The sequence below is a fragment of the Marmota monax genome, unplaced genomic scaffold (assembly GCF_021218885.2).
Source record: "Marmota monax isolate L192 unplaced genomic scaffold, Marmota_monax_Labrador192_F-V1.1 WCK01_AAM20220418_F8-fsc00260, whole genome shotgun sequence".
Taxonomy (NCBI): Eukaryota; Metazoa; Chordata; class Mammalia; order Rodentia; family Sciuridae; genus Marmota; species Marmota monax.
Window position 1 is genome coordinate 807,552 of NW_026694062.1, and position 18,489 is coordinate 826,040.

At 33.5% G+C, this 18,489-nt stretch overlaps 1 protein-coding gene across 5 annotated transcripts in view; it reads left to right on the top strand.

Moving 5' to 3' along the window:
- The window catches only part of LOC124106574 (probable ubiquitin carboxyl-terminal hydrolase FAF-X), a 117,947-nt gene that overhangs the window by 61,289 nt on the left and 38,169 nt on the right, over positions 1-18,489 (top strand). For all 5 annotated transcript variants that reach the window (XR_009228614.1, XM_046464250.2, XM_046464251.2 and 2 more), the window contains exons 23-27: positions 8,321-8,451; positions 8,629-8,907; positions 10,922-11,047; positions 11,923-12,048; positions 13,196-13,365. Coding sequence is in view for 4 of the 5 variants with exons in the window: in XM_046464250.2 (XP_046320206.1) it covers positions 8,321-8,451; positions 8,629-8,907; positions 10,922-11,047; positions 11,923-12,048; positions 13,196-13,365 (832 nt within the window). In the remaining variant the exon portion in view is untranslated. The remainder of the gene's footprint in view (positions 1-8,320; positions 8,452-8,628; positions 8,908-10,921; positions 11,048-11,922; positions 12,049-13,195; positions 13,366-18,489) is intronic.

Consider the following 18,489-nt stretch of genomic DNA (forward strand, 5'->3'; position numbering starts at 1 on the left):
TAATGCTGGTCATTTTGCTTCTTTCCTCAATATTTTGGGGTTTTGTCATATGATTATTTCAATGTGCTCTTAATCTTGAGATTTTCTTGAGTAATTTTGCTGAAGCTTGTTCTCCAAAAAAAAAAAGTATATAAAATAAAAGGTTTTTATTTTTTTTTTAAGATATTAGCTGAAATGCAAACAAGTTCTTTTACCGTGGTAATAAGTTTGGTTTTCAATTAATCCTTGAGTCATAGAATCTTGTGATGGTGTACTTTGGAATTTTTTTAATTGTCTTATATACAATAGGATCTCAGTGGATTTTGCCAGTTGAACAATTGATTTCTTCAGTTTGAGAGATTTACATTTTGCGTTGTTCATTTTCTCACTGCTTTCTTTGTATTTTTGAGATTTTTATATGCTGTTTAATGAAGTGTTAAATTAACCTAATTTTTTTATTCTTTGCTTCTCTTTATTCCTTTTTAGTTTCTTTGGCTGATCTCTTGGTTGATTTTGTATGTATGTATAACCACCTTATTCTATCATTTTCAAGACTTTTTCTTTTTTAAAGTTGGCTTCTATTTTTTAAAATTTTTAATTTTTTTAGTTGTAGATGAACAGATACCTTTATTTTGTTTATTTATTTTTATGTGGTGCTGAGGATTGAACCCAGTGCCTCACACATGCGAGCTAAGCACTCAATCGCTAAGCCACAACCCCAGCCCAGTTGTCTTTTTTTTTTTTTTTAAGCAATATTTAATGTTCCTGATAACATTTGTGTTTTAAATGTTCTGATCAGCAATCCATGTGTTATTGTATTGAAATAATTACAAAATTACAGAAAAATTAAAATACCAAGTCTCATCATTAAACTCTATGAAAATACTTTGTTAGTTTGATGTCCTCACTCAGAAGTGTGTTTTTCAGATAACACTGTTGTAAACATAGTAAACTTAAATTGATATATTTCTGCCATCAAATCCACTAATTTATTCAAGTTTCATCTTTCCTCAGGTTTTACCAGTTACTATAGTAAAATTCTTCAGTGATAGGTATTTAAGAACTTTCTGTGTGAATAGCCAGTATTTTAAGCAAAATCAAGAATATCTTGTAGATACTTATTTAGCAAGGGAAAATTAATTTCTACATATTTTTATGAGCAGAATTCAGACTATACTTAGTATTGGTTTTTCATAATGTATGCTTTTTGGAAGATGAGGATAAACTTTTTGGGGGGAGTTATAGGGTTTGAACTCAGGAGCACTCAGCCACTGAGCCACATTCCCAGCCCTGTTTTGTGTTTTATTTAAAAACAGGGTCTCACTGAGCTGCTTAGCGCTGTGCTGTTGCTGAGGCTGGCTTTGAACTTGTGATCCTCCCACCTCATCCTCCCTAACTGCTGGGATTGTAGGCATGTGCCACCCTGCCTTGCTGAGGAATAATCTTTTTAGTTGTACTTGTCAGTGGACCTTTATTTTATTTATTTATTTGTATGTGGGGTTGAGTATTGAATCAGGGATTCACACATGCTGGACAATTGGCCTACCACTGTGCTGCATCCTCTGCCCAACATTTTGTTGTGTTAAAATGCATAGTGTATGTTTATTCTTATAAACTTAGTGGCAAGTATTCCTTTGTTAATGCTGGTCTCTTTGCTTCTTTCCTCAGTATTTTGGGATTTTGTCATGTGATTATATTTAGTTCAAATTTTAAGCTAAATGAGAACTCAGTTTCATAATTCACTGTATTTTCAAATATGGAGATGTTCTTTGCACATTTGTAGATGCTAAGGGCCCTGTGTTTTAGTGGGGAAAATATGCATTCTATAAACTGTATAGAAATCAATCTTCATGCTTTAACTTCACAGCAGTGGGAGTGTATATATGTAAATACTTGTGAATCAAACAACATCTTAGTTGTGTAAATTACTGTATTATATTGCATATGTCAGCACTGTTTTACCTTTTGATTTTTAGCTGAATTTGTTATGCAGTATCAAGTCTACAGCCACAGTTTAACCAGACACTCAGATTTTAACAGTGGTTGTTAATCGGAAAAAAATAATAATAAATTTACCATTACTAAATATCTTTTCCATATGATAAACAAGCCAAGATATCCATATTCTTTTTGGAACAGAATTCACAAAACAAGATTTGTTAAGTGAACCAAGTAAACCATTGATACTGCTGCTTTGGTAGCATCTGATATTTTATAGAATATTTGCTGATAAGTAAGTAATACCATGGCTTTAAACATCTTTCACAGGTTTGTCACCTAAAGTTTTAACAGATTCCATTTAGGGTATACTAAATTAGTGTTTGTGGGGACAAGTGTGTGGAGTATTGCATACACGACATACATTATGGGTGTCTGAGTGGGAAACCACTCCCCCCCAGGTGTGTGAACTGCAAATAGTTTATCCTTTAGGCACAGCCCTGGACGTGAGGCCATGTGTTGCAGTTCTTGTGCTTGCTCCATGGCCCACTCCTCGACTGGTCGCTGCAAGGACCGTTGGCCAGAAATTGTATTGGTGGCTGCCTATAATCTCCTTAGCTACTGCCTGAATATATATACCATGGTAACTACGCAATAAAATCAGACCTGCTTCCTGATTAGTCTCCAGAGATCTTGATTAACAACTCCATAGCCACTTTCTCCTCTATCTTGTTTTGTAGACTTCTGGCTGGACAAGAGAGAACCCACGCAAGTGTTTTCTCAATTTCTTTGAAAATATTTTTGTTCTACTCACAGTATTCCAGAGCCCCATTATTCAAATGCTTTAAACTTAACTCTTGGGTCAGCATGACTTCTGAGCAGCATTATTAATGTCTGTGAACTCATCATGGGCCAAGGAGAATCACTCAGAATCATATGCCCTGTTTTTATTATTTTCTTTTATTGTGGCGATAGATTCGTATGTATATTATATGATTTACTTTATGTCACATGAGGTAATATTATTGTACCTAATGTAAGTGTATATTTTAGTAGCATTAATTATGTCTATATGTACTATTTCCAATGTACTTCTTTTTAATTGTTGTATTGCTCCCACAGTAATCAGATCTTTGAGCAGTTGTTCTTGCCAAAAAGTTAACATTTGAAACAAATTTATTTTCTCTGGACATTTTTTCCCCTCTTGGATTCAACAAAATTTAATGCCATTGCTATCATTAAATGGTTTTCTATTTCTTAACCAACAGATGAGTCTGTTTCCGACGACACATCTGAATTAGCCATTTTCCCAAGCACTGATTTCTTCATGTATAAAATGTAATTTAAAGCCAAAATTTGATCTCCGCGTTTTCCTTACTTGAGATGTGATGCCTCTCTCATCCCTCAAGATACAGATAGCATAGGTGTGTAAGCATACCCAGTCACACATATTTTCTTCTGTGTGTACTATGAAAATTTGTATAGGTATATAAAAATCATGAGCACATAATAGAATTTCCAGTTTCACTATTGTGAAACTTTGAGTTTTTATTTTTTTTATTTTTTTATTTTTTTTGGATATCTAGGATTGAACCCAGGGGCACTTGGCCACTGAGCCACATCCCAGCCCATGAGACAGGGCTCCTTGAGTTGCTTAGCACCTAGCTTTTGCTGAGGCTGACTTTGAACTCACGATCCTCCTGTCTCAGCCTCCTGAGCTGCAGGTGTGCAATGGTGCCCAGCTTCTTTTCACTTTTTTCTGTAGCAATGGGGAAACTGGTTCCATATTTTAATTAAATTATTTAATTATTTGTTTAATCCCCTAACTTCTGTGGCAGTCTTTTCCCTGCATAAAAGCCCTTTCCTTTATTTAGCTAAGGCGTTAGCTGCAGTTACTCATCTGTCCTTTCACAAAAATATTAAACAGACATTACAAACAGAATACTGTTATTGGAGAAAACTTGCTATATCCCAGACAGGTATCTCAGTGTAACTAAATCCTAATTTGGAAGATATTAAACATATAAGAAATAGAGAAATTTATGGTTTAACATTATTAAGATAAAGTAGGGAATGAAATTAGATCCTCTGAATCAGAGGGACTACAATTAAAGAAAATATACCTGCCTTGGGACCAGAGCAATGTAAGGCTTTTAATTTTTTAAAATTAGTGTTGCAGTAATTCACTTGCAGGTCAGCATGAGAAAGAAAGAAGAAGCAGAGCAAGCAAAGCAGCAGCAGAAAAAAAAGTCCTTTATTGTGTACAAGCAATCTTTTTATAGTATTGTGAACAAAGAAGGCAGCCTTCCAACAGCAATAAATCAGGTCTTTCAGCTAATTAAACATAGCACACAGAAGTTTTACTTTCTAATCAGAAGTGACCCGCTTCTCATGGCTAATCTACTCTCAGCCTGGAACATGCCTAGCTTTGCTCTTGTTAAGAACAGATAATAAAATTTTTCTCAGCGCCCTCCTAGCCCACTTGGCAGAACATCCCGTTTGCAGGCAAGTCCTCCCAAGGACAGCAGACACCTCGTTTTCAAGCATGTCTGCTGTTACCTGTCTATACCTTGACAGAATATCCCGTTTGCAGGCAGACTCCATCAAGGACAGTAATAGTAACACAGACACATCTGATTCTCTACAATTAGAATAAAAAGGGTTTCTGTGCTTCAGCTCTCTGGCTTCTGCACTCTATCTCCATAAGGTTTTTCTAACATTTGGAGAATGTGATAGACGCCCGTGCCTTTTAACCTACATATTTTTACTACAATATCCATGTGCTTCCTAAGAACATGAGTTGTTTTTTTGTTCGTTTGTTTTTTGTTTTAAAAAGGGAGAAGGAAGGTTTATTGCTTTGCCAGCAAAGGAAAAATACAAGAACTTCAGTCCCAAAGGCTGTGATTCTGCCTATCTGCAGAGGAATGGGGCTATTTTTAGAGCTGATTCAAAATGCTACTTTCCATGTGTTCTCTGCTGGAATTGTAATCAGTTGTTGAGAGAGAGTCATTTCTGAGATCTTCTAACCATACCCAAAGTCTGGTTACTTTGTTCCTATGGTGTGTGAGTACTTGGTAACAGAAAAATCTGATTAAAGTAGGGAAGAAATGTAATCCTGTTTCCCTGAGATTAGGTTGGAGAAGGGGGAGAGGAAGAAAAAGTAACACCATTTTAAAAATAAGTTGCAGTGACAAAGCAGCAAGAGCTATACCTAAAGCATGAAGTGCACCACTACTAAATTTCCCCATATCCCATTTCTGTGGAAAATATGGGCTCCTTTCCAAGGTGTTCCTGCCAAAAGAGGGAAAAGTAATACAAACTCCTTGTTTTCCATCAGGAACCCCAGACAAGGCTTACATAGGGCAGGGATCATGCAGATGGCCATAGGTGTCATGACTTATTCAGTTTTTTTTTTTCCCTCAAAGTAGACCATGATGGGAGCCACCTGTACTATGCAGGGAGAAGAGGTGGGAGTTCCCCAAAGCAAAAGGAGTTTCAGCACCTATTAGGACAGTCCTACAGTCCCTCCCTTTACTCACAGGAGTAGCTCCTCTGTTCTACCCAACGCAGACACACTGTCTCCTAACTCTCCAGTATGACTCTCAGTAAGTTGATCAGCTATTTTGCATTATGAGCATGGAAGTAGAGTTCCTTGGAGAGTCAGGCCTACCCAAGAAGAGTGAAGCGTGCGCTGCTGTTACCCAGGAAACTAATTTTTTTCCCTAAAGCTCAGTCCTCAGAAATTAGTCTTGAAATTCAGGATCTGTCCCCATTTCCCTGGTGGTGAAGATTGAACATCCAAGAAATGTTGAGGCAAGAGTAAAAAGTTTTATTTAAAAGATAAAATAGAGAGAGACTCGTACCATACATAGGGAATACATAGGGAATGGGGGTGACTTGCCCCTTTTAAAAGACTTTAGGTTTCTACCACCCTGCCTACTTGATGGGTAAAAGGGCAGGAAGAGATCTGGCCAGGGGGAATTCATTAGCAAGTTCTTTCTGGGAGAAACAATTCCCTAAAGATAGGTGACCTTGGCCAAGGTTGGAGGAAGAGGTAGTGCTCTGGAGATAGTAGCATTTTATTTCTCTTTGAATCAGTCTTCAGCTTCCTGACCTAGTCATTAATTCATTATCTACACTGACTGTCCTTTATCCCAGTCTACCTTGTCCCCTATGGCAATCCAACAAGGAAGACACAGTTTTGAGAAAAAAGAAAAGATTGGTTTATTGCTCAGCTTGCAAAAGAAAAACAGGACTCTCCTGACCCAGTGGCTGTGATTTTCAGGATATTATGAAAAATACCAAAGAGTTTTTTTTATTTTGTTGTTGTTGTTTTGTTTTGTTTTTTGGTGTGTTTTGTGGGGGCCAGAGTGGGGAGGAATTGAACCCAGGGCCTTGTTCATTACCAGCTGAGCTATGTCCCCAGCTCTCTCTTTCTTTTTTTTTTTTTTGGCTTTTAAAAACAGAGCAGCTCTACATAATGGCCTGTAATCCCAGCAGTGGGGAGGCTAGGCAGGAATAATGTAGGTTCAAAGCCAGCCTCAGCAATTTAGATATGTCCTGAGCAAATATAAAATTTAAAAAAAGATAGGAAAGTGGCTCAATGGTAACTCCCTAGGTTCCTACTTTAAAAAAAAAAAAAACAACTATGACTACCCAAGTTGAATTTTGATTATTACAAGATAATGTTTTTTAAAAAAACTGTAATAAAATCTTGTATAAAATTACCACCGTATCTGATTATTCTGAAAAAAGTGTACAGTTCTTCAGTGGTAGAGTACTTTCTTGGCATGGCATGTGTGAGGCTATAGGTTTGATCTCTAGAACTGCAAAAGAAATCTCAGGATACATTTTTTTTTTTAAAGAGAGAGGGAGAGAGAGAGAATTTTAATATTTATTTTTTAGTTTTCAGCGGACACAACATCTTTGTGTGTATGTGGTGCTGAGGATCGAACCCGGGCCGCACACATGCCAGGCGAGCGCTTGAGCCACATCCCCAGCCCTTCAGAATACATTTATAAATGTACAGTTCACTGCTGTTTTAGTCAGCTTTTCCTTTACTGTGACCAAAAGATCTGACAAGAACAATTGGAGAAGGAAAAGTATGTTTTGGCTCATAGTTTAAGATGTAGAGTCCCCGCTTGGCGGACTCCATAGTTGTGAGCCTGAGATGAGGCAGAACCTACTTCTCCAGCTACACCCTACCTGCCTACAGTTAAAACCCAGTTAATCCATCAGTGGATTAATTCACATATTAGGTCACACCTTTTGGAAGACAACTCATTTCTAACCCATTACACATACTGATAAGTGTAGTCATATTATTATGCAGCAATCTCCAATAAAAAAACTCAGTATCTCCTAACAATAAACCCTTTTCTTATACATCCTTAATGATCACCATTCTCCTTCCTTTTCTGCAAGTTTTATTACTTAATATATTTTATATAAATGAAATCAAGATTATAGTTTCTTTACTGTTGTAACTGGGTATTTCACTTAGTGCAGTACTCTCCAGGTTCATTCCTGTTGTAGAATCTGTCAGAATTTTCTACCTTCTTAAAACTGAGTGACACTTAATTCTTATTTACCATGTATTTATCCATTTATGTCTTAGTTGACATCTCAGTTTTTTCTACTTTTTAATTTTTATAAACAATATTTTTTTAGGATTTTAGTATGGAGTTTTGGTGTGGAACTGTGTTTGCATTTTCTTGGCTGTATAACAGGGTGAAAAATTACTGAGTAACAGTACTTCTGTGATTGACTTAGTGGAGGAAGTGCCAAACTGTTCCAAAGTTGATGCACCATTTTATATTTCTACTAGTAAGATATGAGAGTTTCGGTTTCTTATATCTTCACTAAAACCTGTTACTTTTTTTTTTGTTTTAAATCCCATGTCTTTGGTGATGAAGTTGCATCTCATGTGGTTTTAATGTGTGATTCTTTGATGGCTGATGATATAGATCAATTTTTCACTTGCTTGCTTAGTGATTCATACAGCTTCTTTGTAGAAATGTCTTAATATTCTTTGCTGATTTTTAATTGGAGTTATTTTTCTTTTACTATTGAATGTTTGAGAGAGGAGCTTATGTTTATGCATTAAGAAAAACAAATTTCTCTTTCAGTGTGTTCTCTGTGTATATTCTTTTGTTGTGTTTTGTTTCTGTCTCAAAAGAAAAAAGAGAACATACTGAGATTTCTAAATAGGAAACCGTTTCCTTCGTGTTTGGGATTGGTGATTAAATAGTCCTAGTTGATCTTGAATCAGTTCACATGTAGTAATGTCTTATATTTAATCCTATACCTCAATTTAAGTTTATTGTTATTATGTTATATTTAAGGTAATATTCTTTAAAATATCAAATGTAAATTTTAACTTTAGTTTGTCTTTTATTTGCAGATAGCACAACTATAGAAAAATTAAGAGCTGTTTGTTTGAACTGTGCAAATCTTGGAGAAAGCAACATTGGTCCATCTCTTGACTCCCTTTTCTTTGGTCCTTCTGCCTCCCAAGTTCTATACCTAACAGAGGTTTGTTTGTTTTACAAAAATAATTTTTATAATGTATCATAAAATTAAGAGCATGTAAAAGATTATAAAGAAAATATTTAGTCAAGAATTTCTTAGCAATGCTGAGAAGAGAAATGTACAATATGAGATTTTTTTTTTTTGGACAACCTTTAATTTCTTTTTTTTTCCCCCCTCCAGGTAGTTTATGCCTTGTTAATGCCTGCTGGTGCGCCTCTGACTGATATGTCTTCAGATTTTCAGTTTCACTTCTTGAAAAGTGGTGGCTTACCCCTTGTACTGAGTATGCTAATAAGAAATAACTTCTTACCAAATACAGATACAGAAACTCGTAGGGGTGCTTACTTCAATGCCCTTAAAATTGCAAAACTATTACTAACTGCCATTGGCTATGGCCATGTTCGAGCTGTAGCAGAAGCTTGTCAGCCAGTTGTAGATGGTGCAGAACCTATAACACTGGTAATAAATTTTAAGAAATTTTTTGAAATTTATTTTCGTATTTAATTTTTAAAAATAAACTCAGCAATTGCATAACCTGTAGATTTAAGTAGTAACTAGGTATTTAGGATTTTGAAGTAATCATGAATCTTACTGGAGTGTAATATGTGGCTTTATTTAAAAGGCTTATGTTACAACATTTCATATATTATGTCAGGGATTTTTTTTTTTTTTTAAGTAATTCTGAGGTGTTAAAGAGAGAGTTGACAAATTTAGCCATTTTATAGTTATTGAACCTAGAAAATGAGTAAAAGATTTTATTAATATGACTTAAATTTTTTTTACATATTTATGCATAGTTCCTTTTCAGTTTTTGAATAGACAACACCAGTTCAACCAATTCTAAAATAAAAGCCGTTATTTTTGTCCTTCAGAGCATTTCTATTTCTTCATCTCAGATTAATGAGTTGAATTGGAGAATAATAGTACATTAATAATAATCTCACAAGATAAATTTCAGTGTACGAACAAGTGTTACAGGGCTTTAGCTCAGTAGTTGAGTGTCTGCCTCGCACATGTAAGACACTGGGTTCAATTCTCAGCACCACATAAAAATAAATAAAGATATCATGTCCATCTATAACTAAAAAAAAAAAATTTAAAAAAAGAACAAGTGTTACAATTCTTTGCTAATATAAATAATAACCTTAATTATATTAGTAAAATTGAGTTATTGGCTTTAAAATTTCATATGTAACATTTTATTTTTTCAATATTATTCATCTACCATATGTCAGGTATTGTTAGAGATACATTGTGAACCTAAATTGTTCCTAAGTTTGTGAAAGTTAGAATTTGGAAAATAATAGTCAAAATATATTGAGTTCTTATGTATTAGTACCAGGCTTATCTCATTGAAATACTGATATAGCCATATTTGGTGGTCACTAACATTTTTGTTTTCTAAGGAAAAATAAGACATAAAATGTTTAAATATCTTGGCCCAAAATAATAACAGTGAGCTGAGATTTTAACTCAGTAAAGCATACTGTATATCTCTATTTTCTTACCTCTGCCATTTTAGTTCCTCTGTCGTAGCATTTGGCAAATACATCTTCAAATATGTGTTGTTGGATTAAAATAAACAGTACCTACATAACAGATAAAATTTTATTTAACACCTTTCCAAACTCAAATTTTTTAAGAAATTCAAGTTTTGTTTGTTTTTTATTTTATTTTTTTATTAATTTATTTAGGGAGGGGGTGTTGGGGTTTGAACTCTACAGTGAAAGAAATGGTGCATAAGCAGACAGGCACGTTAAGCTGTGAGCAATTTTGTCATGTCTATGGAACAAGCATTAGTGTGCAGGTAACAAATTAGCTTTGAACAAAAATAGAAACCTTTTAAAGACTAAAAAAGGAAGATAGAAAAGGATACAAGTTTATAACTAATTTTCTCCATTTTGACATGATAGTCATCCTTTAAAAGTAGGAGGCTGGGAGAAAGATCTGCCCAGAAGCACCTTAAATGTTTATTCAAAATAACAACTCTTAACACCATGTAAGGGAAAGCGAGCTCCTGTGTAGGATGAGCTCATATTCATCTTGGTAGTGCATGCATCTTCAGAGGCTGAGGAAAGAGGTTTTACAAGTTTGAAGCCGGCTCAGCAACTTATCAAGGACCTAAGGGACTTGGCAAGACCCTGTGTCAAATAAAAGATGAAAAGGACTAGGGATATAGCTTATTGGTAATGTACTTCTTTGTTCAGTCCCCAATGCCAAAAAAAAAAAAAAAAGTGTATGTGTGTTCATCTAAAACTAGAATATTCAGATGTTGTTAACTCTGAAAGTATAAAGGAAATCTAAGAATTTAGCAGTCTAAAGTGCTTTTTATGTAAACCACCATGAATTTTACCCACCATCTGTAAAGGAATTATATACTGAGAAAATGGTAATAGTTGAAAAGTATATGAATGTTTATGGGCTTTTGTTAAGAACAAGTTCTTTTTTGAAGTAAATAATTGATTTATTTTAGATTAACCAAGTTACTCATGATCAAGCTGTGGTACTACAAGGTGCCCTTCAGAGTATTCCCAATCCATCATCTGAGTGCATGCTTAGAAATGTACCCATACGTCTTGCTCAGCAAATATCAGATGAGGTTAGTATCAAACTTTGAAAGATCTACGTTCCTGAATACTTTTGATAAATGCCTAAACTTTTGATATTCAAAGAAGACAATATTTCTGTTTGTTCCAAAAGTTTTATTGTGACCTAAATATTTTACATCCATCTGGCCCTGGCTTCTGCAACTACTGACCTTTTTGTCAGTGTAGATAAGTACTTATTCTCTTAACTTTTATATAAATCAGATTATATATTCTGTTCTCCTTTTTATTTGGTTCACTCAAATCAGCATGATTTTGAAAAGTTTCCAAGTTGTTTTATGTGCTACAATTTATTCAGTTTTTATGATTCACATTTTAATCCATTCATCTATGGATGAACATTTATATTGGTCTTGTTCTTCGCTATTGGAAATAAAGTTGTTATGAAATAAATGACAGTGCTTCTGTAGGTATGTGTTTTTGTGTCTTTTAGGTAGATACCTAAGTAGAATGGGTTGGTAATCTAATATTTTTTTCTATATTTCTATATATTTTTCTAATTGTAAAATGTTTCTATATTTTCTATTTTTCTATATATAAAATTATTTTTTATATTTTCTGTAAAATATATTTTATATGTATTTTCTATATTTTAAAGTCTTATGTAAAATACAGAACAACTATCTCAGATTTTAACTTGAAGTCTTCTTTCTGGGTGTTGCTGTTAAACATATCTTTTCTTTGTATAGAAGTCGTATTATACAACTTGATATAAAGACACCAAAAACTGGGATCAAGGCAACATTGGACCAGAAAGGCAGTCTAACATTTAGTTCTTTTACAACCATTCCTACTGCTTTTTTTTTTTTTTTTTTTTTTTGTATTATTATACTCTTCTATTCTGTCAGTAATATTCATTTTCTTATAGGCCTCAAGATATATGCCTGATACTTGTGTAATTAGAGGTATACAAAAAATTATCTGGGCATCAGGATGTGGAGCATTAGAGCTAGTATTTAGCCCGAATGAAGAAATAACTAAAATTTATGAGATGGTAAGAATTATAATAAAAAATACTTTCCTTTTGAGTAAATATTACTTAATTGTGCATGGAATTAAATTTTCATCCAGTCTGTCATATTCAAAGACCAAGTAACATATATCTAATTATTTCAGATTAACTACTATCTATAGATAAAATGAGGAATCATTTATTTTGAAAATAAAATATTCAGGATACTGCCAAAAGGCATCTTACTCTAAAAACAGGTGTATCTGTACTGCAATGAATTTATTAACTTTTTGTCAGTCACTTTATTCTTGGCCATTTTTTCCTATGTAATATTTTTATAATAGTAGATTTGGGATCATGACATTCAAATGTATATATGTGTGTGTGTGTGTGTGTGTGTGTGTATGTATATGTATATATATACACACACACACGCAAATATTTTGTTGTTTCTGTTGCTTCGTTTAAATGACTCAAACTTAGGAAGGAGTTCATCATTTAAATATTATCCTAATTTTTCACCAGTTAATTGAATTTTCTCAGTGTGTGTTTTTGTGCACAAGGATTTGTTGGTACAAAGACCCAAACTCAAGAATTCCATCTTTATAACCACATTCTCAATCCCTGCAAATTACTTTTTTACTAAACAAATTACTTCAAAAATAAGACTATTGAGCTCTTTGATATTGATACTTTACACTTTTAGCACCTTCTGATAGCTGTTTTGTTTTTCATTTTGTGGTGCTTCGGATTCTTCAGCATGCTAGGCAAGCTCTTTACCATTGAGATAAATTCCTTTAAAATGACCTTATTGTGTGGCTTCCTCTTTGTGTATTGATTACATTTTGATTGACAGAGGTAAACTAAAAACTGCTACCTATGTATACGAGTACATCTTACGTTACACATGTCTTCTGTTGACTTTGAGAATATTGATTGCTTTTTTAATAAAATTATATTCTAGTTAGGGTAGACAATAGAATTGGTAAAAAGAAAGTGGAGTGAAAAGTGATTCTTTAGGAGGAATTATGACTAAAACAGAAGTATACCAATCATGCAGAAGAACAAGTACATAATTGGTCTGAGACCAGATGTTCATTATGGAGTAATTTTAAATGCTAACTAGTTTTGAGAATTTTTTTATTAAACATATCTAATAAGTTACTTATTCCTCATTATAATTTTACAGATGACCAGTACAAGCAGTGAGCCAGTCTTGGAAGATGAACAGGTTTGCTGTGAAGCATTGGAAGTGATGACATTGTGTTTTGCTTTAATTCCAACAGCCTTGGATGCACTTAGTAAAGAAAAGGCCTGGCAGACATTCATCACTGACTTATTATTACACTGTCCTAGCAAGTAAGTGTCCTTTGTTTTGTTTTGTTTTAGAGAAAAGCTGACTTTAAGTAGATTGATATTTTGAAGAAAATGAAAAAATCTTTTTTATTTAAACATAATTTTTTTGGTATATAGGAGAATTTTTATCTAACATGTTCTTTTTACCTAAACTAGTTTTAGGTCAAGCAGTATTGGGTTTGTTTTTTGTGGTTTTTTTACTTTGTTTTTTACTGTTTGTTTTAATGTAGTAGGATATATAATTATCTGTAACAAAAAATTTGCACTGTCACTTTTTTGTAAAGGGGAGAAGGAGTACCAGAGAGTTGAACTCAGACCCACATCCATAACCCACTTTATTATTTAATTTTGACCCACATCCATAACCCTTTTTATTTTTAAATTTTGAATCAGGGTCTCACTAAATTGTCTAAAGGCTAGCTTAATTAAGGTTGTTCTCAAACTTGTGATCCGTCTGCCTCAACCTCCAAGTTGTTGGGATTTACAGGCAGGTTGCCACCAAACTTGGCTCATTTTCATTTCATTTAAATGAACAGTGGGGTGACTTTAAATATATTTACATTGTTAGGCCATCATTAGTGTTATATATATTTGAAAATTTTCACCACAACAGACTAATTCTTTGAAGCAATTACTGTCATTTTTCTCTACTACCCCATTATTTGTCTATGAATTAGTTTATATTATGGTATTTTCAAAGTTTATTTATGCTAGACATACTGGCACATGCCTACGATCTCTGCAACTCAAGAGGGTGACAAAGGAGGCTCACAGGTTTGAGGCCAGCCAGGGCAACTTAGCAACACCCTATTTCAAAATAAAAATAAATTTAAAAGGCTGGGATGTCATTCAGTGGTAAAATGCCCCTGTGTTCATTTCAGTACAAAAATAAATTTATTTCATTCATGTTGCAGAGTATGTCAGAATTTAATTCATACTTAAGGCTGAATAATTCATTGCATGTGCATACTAGATCTGTGTTGACTCGTTGGTGGAATTTTGAATGATTTCTACATTTGAACTACTATAAATAATGTTGCTATGAAAATTGCTGTGTTTGCAGGTCTCTGACTTAGTCCTATTCTTAGGTCTTTTGAGTTTATGCCTAAAAGTCAATTTACTGGGTAATATGATCTTATTGTTTAACTTTTTTGAGGCTCTACTGAATTGTGATTTTGTGTCTTCTCCATTTATATGCCCACTGTCAAATTCCTAAGATTTTTTCTCTACTTTCTCTTCAGTTTCTCTGCATTCTCTTTACTTCTGATAATGATGGTATCTAATTGTAGTTTTTATTTGCATTTCCTTAATGGTTAGTGGTAATAAGCATCTTCTCAGTTCATTTATACATTCTTTAAGACCTCTGCACATTTTTCTGTTCTTGAGTTTTAGCAATTCTCTATTCTGTATATTAATCTCTTCTTGGATATATAATTTACAAATACTTTATTCCATCCTGCCAGTTGTCTTTGTGCTTTCTTAATAGTGTCTTCATGTGGTAAAGTTTTGAATTTTGGTGAAATCTGATTTTCCCTCCTTGTTTGCCTATGCTTTTGTTGTCTTATGATTAGAAATCATTGCCAATTCCAGAGTAAAAATTATTTATTTGTAGTTTATTTTCTAAGTATTTAATACTATACTTTTGCATTTTATCTGGAGTTTGGGGGTTTTTTTGAATGGTGTGAGTAAGGATTCAACTCCAATTCCAGTAAATAGTGAGTTTTCCCACAGCATTATTTTAAAAGAGTGTCAATACATGAACATGGAATAGCTTCTCATTAACTGAGGTCTTACTTCCTTTAATATTTTTGCCTCCATTATTGAATTATTTCTAAATTTGCATTATTTTGGTTGCTACTGTAGATAGAATTATTGTCTTAATTTTCTTTTGTGATGTTCATTGCCAGTATATGTATAGAAATAGAACTGTTTATGTGCATATTGATTTTATACCCTACAATTGTATTGACTTGTGAATTATTAAAGTTTTCTTGATTCAATTGTCTGTTACTTACAACTGAAATATTTTCTTGCTTACTTTTTTTTGGAACAGTTTTACGTCACCTCCCCACTCTTCCCCCCCTCTTTTTTTTTTTTTTTTTTCTAATTGCTTTGCTAGGTTGAATAGAAGTGATAAGTGCATGCATGATTATGTTCCTGATTTACGATACGTTTTTATCATTGAGTTATATTAACTGTAGGTTTCTCATATATGATATTTATCATATTGAGAAAGTTTCCTTTTATTCTTCTTTATTAATTGTCTTTATTAGGTCTAATTGTCTTTATTAGGTCTTTAGAGTGTCTTGAATCAATTTAGATTATCACATAGTTAATTTCCTTCATTGTATTTACATGTTAAAATTAAAATTGACTTATATGTTTAACCGCTCTGACATTTTTTGGAATACATTACACTTTGTGGGCTATTACACTTTTGATATGCAGTTGAATTTGGTTACTAATAGTTTGCTGAGGATTTTTGTATTTATTTTCTTAGGTGATGATTTCTGTTTGTTTGTTTTCATTTTGGTACTAGGAATTGAACCCAGGGGTGCTTAATCACCCTTTAACCACTTTTCCCACAGAGTTACATTCCCAACCCTTTTTTAATAGTTTATTTTGAGTTGCTTAGGGCCTCACTAAAATGCTGAGGCTAGCTTTGAACTTGTGATCTCATGCCTCAGAATCCAAAGCCAGTGGAATTACAGGTATGCATCACCACACCCAGCAGTAGTGGTTTTCCTTATAGTTCTTTGCCTGGTTTTGTTTTCAAAATAATGTTGGTCCTTATACATTGTAAAATACTCTTTCATGTTCTTTTTTTAATTCTTTAAACATTTGGTAGAGTTCACCTTTCAACCCTGGGATTTTCCTTGTCACTTTTTTTTTTTTTAATATTTTTTAGTTTTAGGTGAACACAAATAGTTTTATTTATGTATCTATGTGGTGCTAAGGACAAACTGGGTGCCTCACTCATGCTAGGTGAGTGCTCTACCACCGAGCCACAACCCCAGCCCCTTTTATCAGATTTTGATTAGTGATTCAGTGTCCTTACTTGTAACAATGAGGTGATTTGGGGTCTAAATTTTATTTATTCTTATTGAAAAATTTTTTTTTTAAATAGTCAAGGTATATAGTCCAATGATTTGTAACATGCACAGAGAGTTGGGTAAACATCTTAGCACATTTTCATCACAGAAAAAACAATATAATCTTTAGCAGTCATTCCCAGCTTCTCTTTACTCTCATTCTGCTCACTCTCCCTCATAACTCCCAGCTCCAGACAATCATTTATGTACTTTTTGTTTCTGTTTGCCTATTCAGGACATTTTTAAAAATGTTTCTCCTAACTATGATTATACATTCTCTGACCAAAACTCTACATCGTTGCCCCAGTCTCACTTCCAATAACCACCAAGCCTTTGGCAGCCATTGTTCTTCTCTCTGCTTCTGTTAAATCAACTTTTTAAAAGATTCCTTGTAAAAGTGAGGTTATGTGGTATCCATAATTGTGTTTCTGACTTATTCCACTTACCATAATATTCTCCACTTTCATCCATGTTGTCAGAAATGACAAAGTGCCCTTCTTTTGTGTCTTAATGTATTCTGTTGCAAATATGTACCTTATTTTACCTTTTTTTTTTTCTTTCTGTCAGTGGACCCTTAGGTTGGTTACATTTTTTGGCTTATTGTGAATAATACTACAGTTAATGAAAGAGTACAGGTAACTCTTTGGCAAGTTGATTTTATTTTGTTTTGATATATAACCACAATAAGCATACTGAATGATGTAGCAGTTCTTATTTTTAATTTTTTTTAAAATCTTCAAGTTTTTTGTAATGGTCCTACTAATTTACATTTCCACCAACACTGTGTTAAAAATTCCCTTACTCCACATCCTTTCCAAGACTTTAATAGCCATTTAAAGGTATAAGTTAAGACCTGACTGTGGTTTTAATATGTATTTCCCTGATAAATAGTGAAATCAAGCATTTTCTCATGTATCTGTCAGCAATTTGTATGTTGTCTTCTGAGAAATGTCTTTGCACCATTTTTCAATAGGTTTATTAGTTTTATTTCTACTAAGTTGTTTTGGATTCTTTTATATAGTAGAGATATTAACCCTTTATATTATATTATGTGCAGTTTTTTTTTTTCCTGTTCTTTCTGCATGTTTTTTTCTTATTTCCTTTGCATTATATAGAACCTTTTTATTTGCTGCAATTTCATTTGTCTACTTTTGTTTTTGTTGCCTTTACTTTTGAGAAACTGTTCACAGGATGGGGGACCATCACAAAAAAATCATCACTTAGACCACTGTTATAAAGCTATATTAATCAATTGTGAGCTGATTTTTTTTTTTTTTAGTTGCTGATTGACCTTTTTATTTACTTATTTGTGATGCTGGGAATCGAACCCAGTGCCTCACACATGCTAGGCAAGTATTCTACCATTGAGCCACACCCCAACCCCTGTGAGTTGATTTTTATATGAGAGGAAAATAGCTAATTTCATCCTTCTATATGAATATTTATTTTGCTAATCACCACTTACTGAAATAGTATCATTTTCCCCTTTTATGTTAGCCTTCACCTCTGTTCACACTGAGGCTCTGTATAAGTTTGCTGTGAAAGACTAAGGTTTTCTTGTACAACTTTTTTTAAGCTGTCCTTATGGATTTTCCTAAATTTTCAGTATATTTGGCTGAATTTTACCCACCTTGGTACTTGTAGTTGAACCCAGTCGTACCTTTCCATTGAGCTGTACTGCCCAGACATTTTCATATTTCATTTTAGCGAGTTTGTTTAATTTGCCAAGGCTAGCCTAAAATTTGAAATCCTCTTGCTTTAAGCATCCCAAATAGAATGAGATTACAGGTTTTTACCACCATAACTATGTATTTGACTGCTTTTGAATGCCCTGATTCCCTAGTATCTCCAGTTTCTTTTTCTTTGGTTGTAATCCTCACTTTTGCTAAATTCTTTTTGACCAGTTTCCAATATTTTTAACCAATAGCAGGTACTAAGTTAGACAAGAAAAGATAGATGTTTCATCATTTCTTCATGAATCTTCACGTCCCCCGCCCTACCAAAAAAAAAAAAAACGCTAGAATACAAACACAAA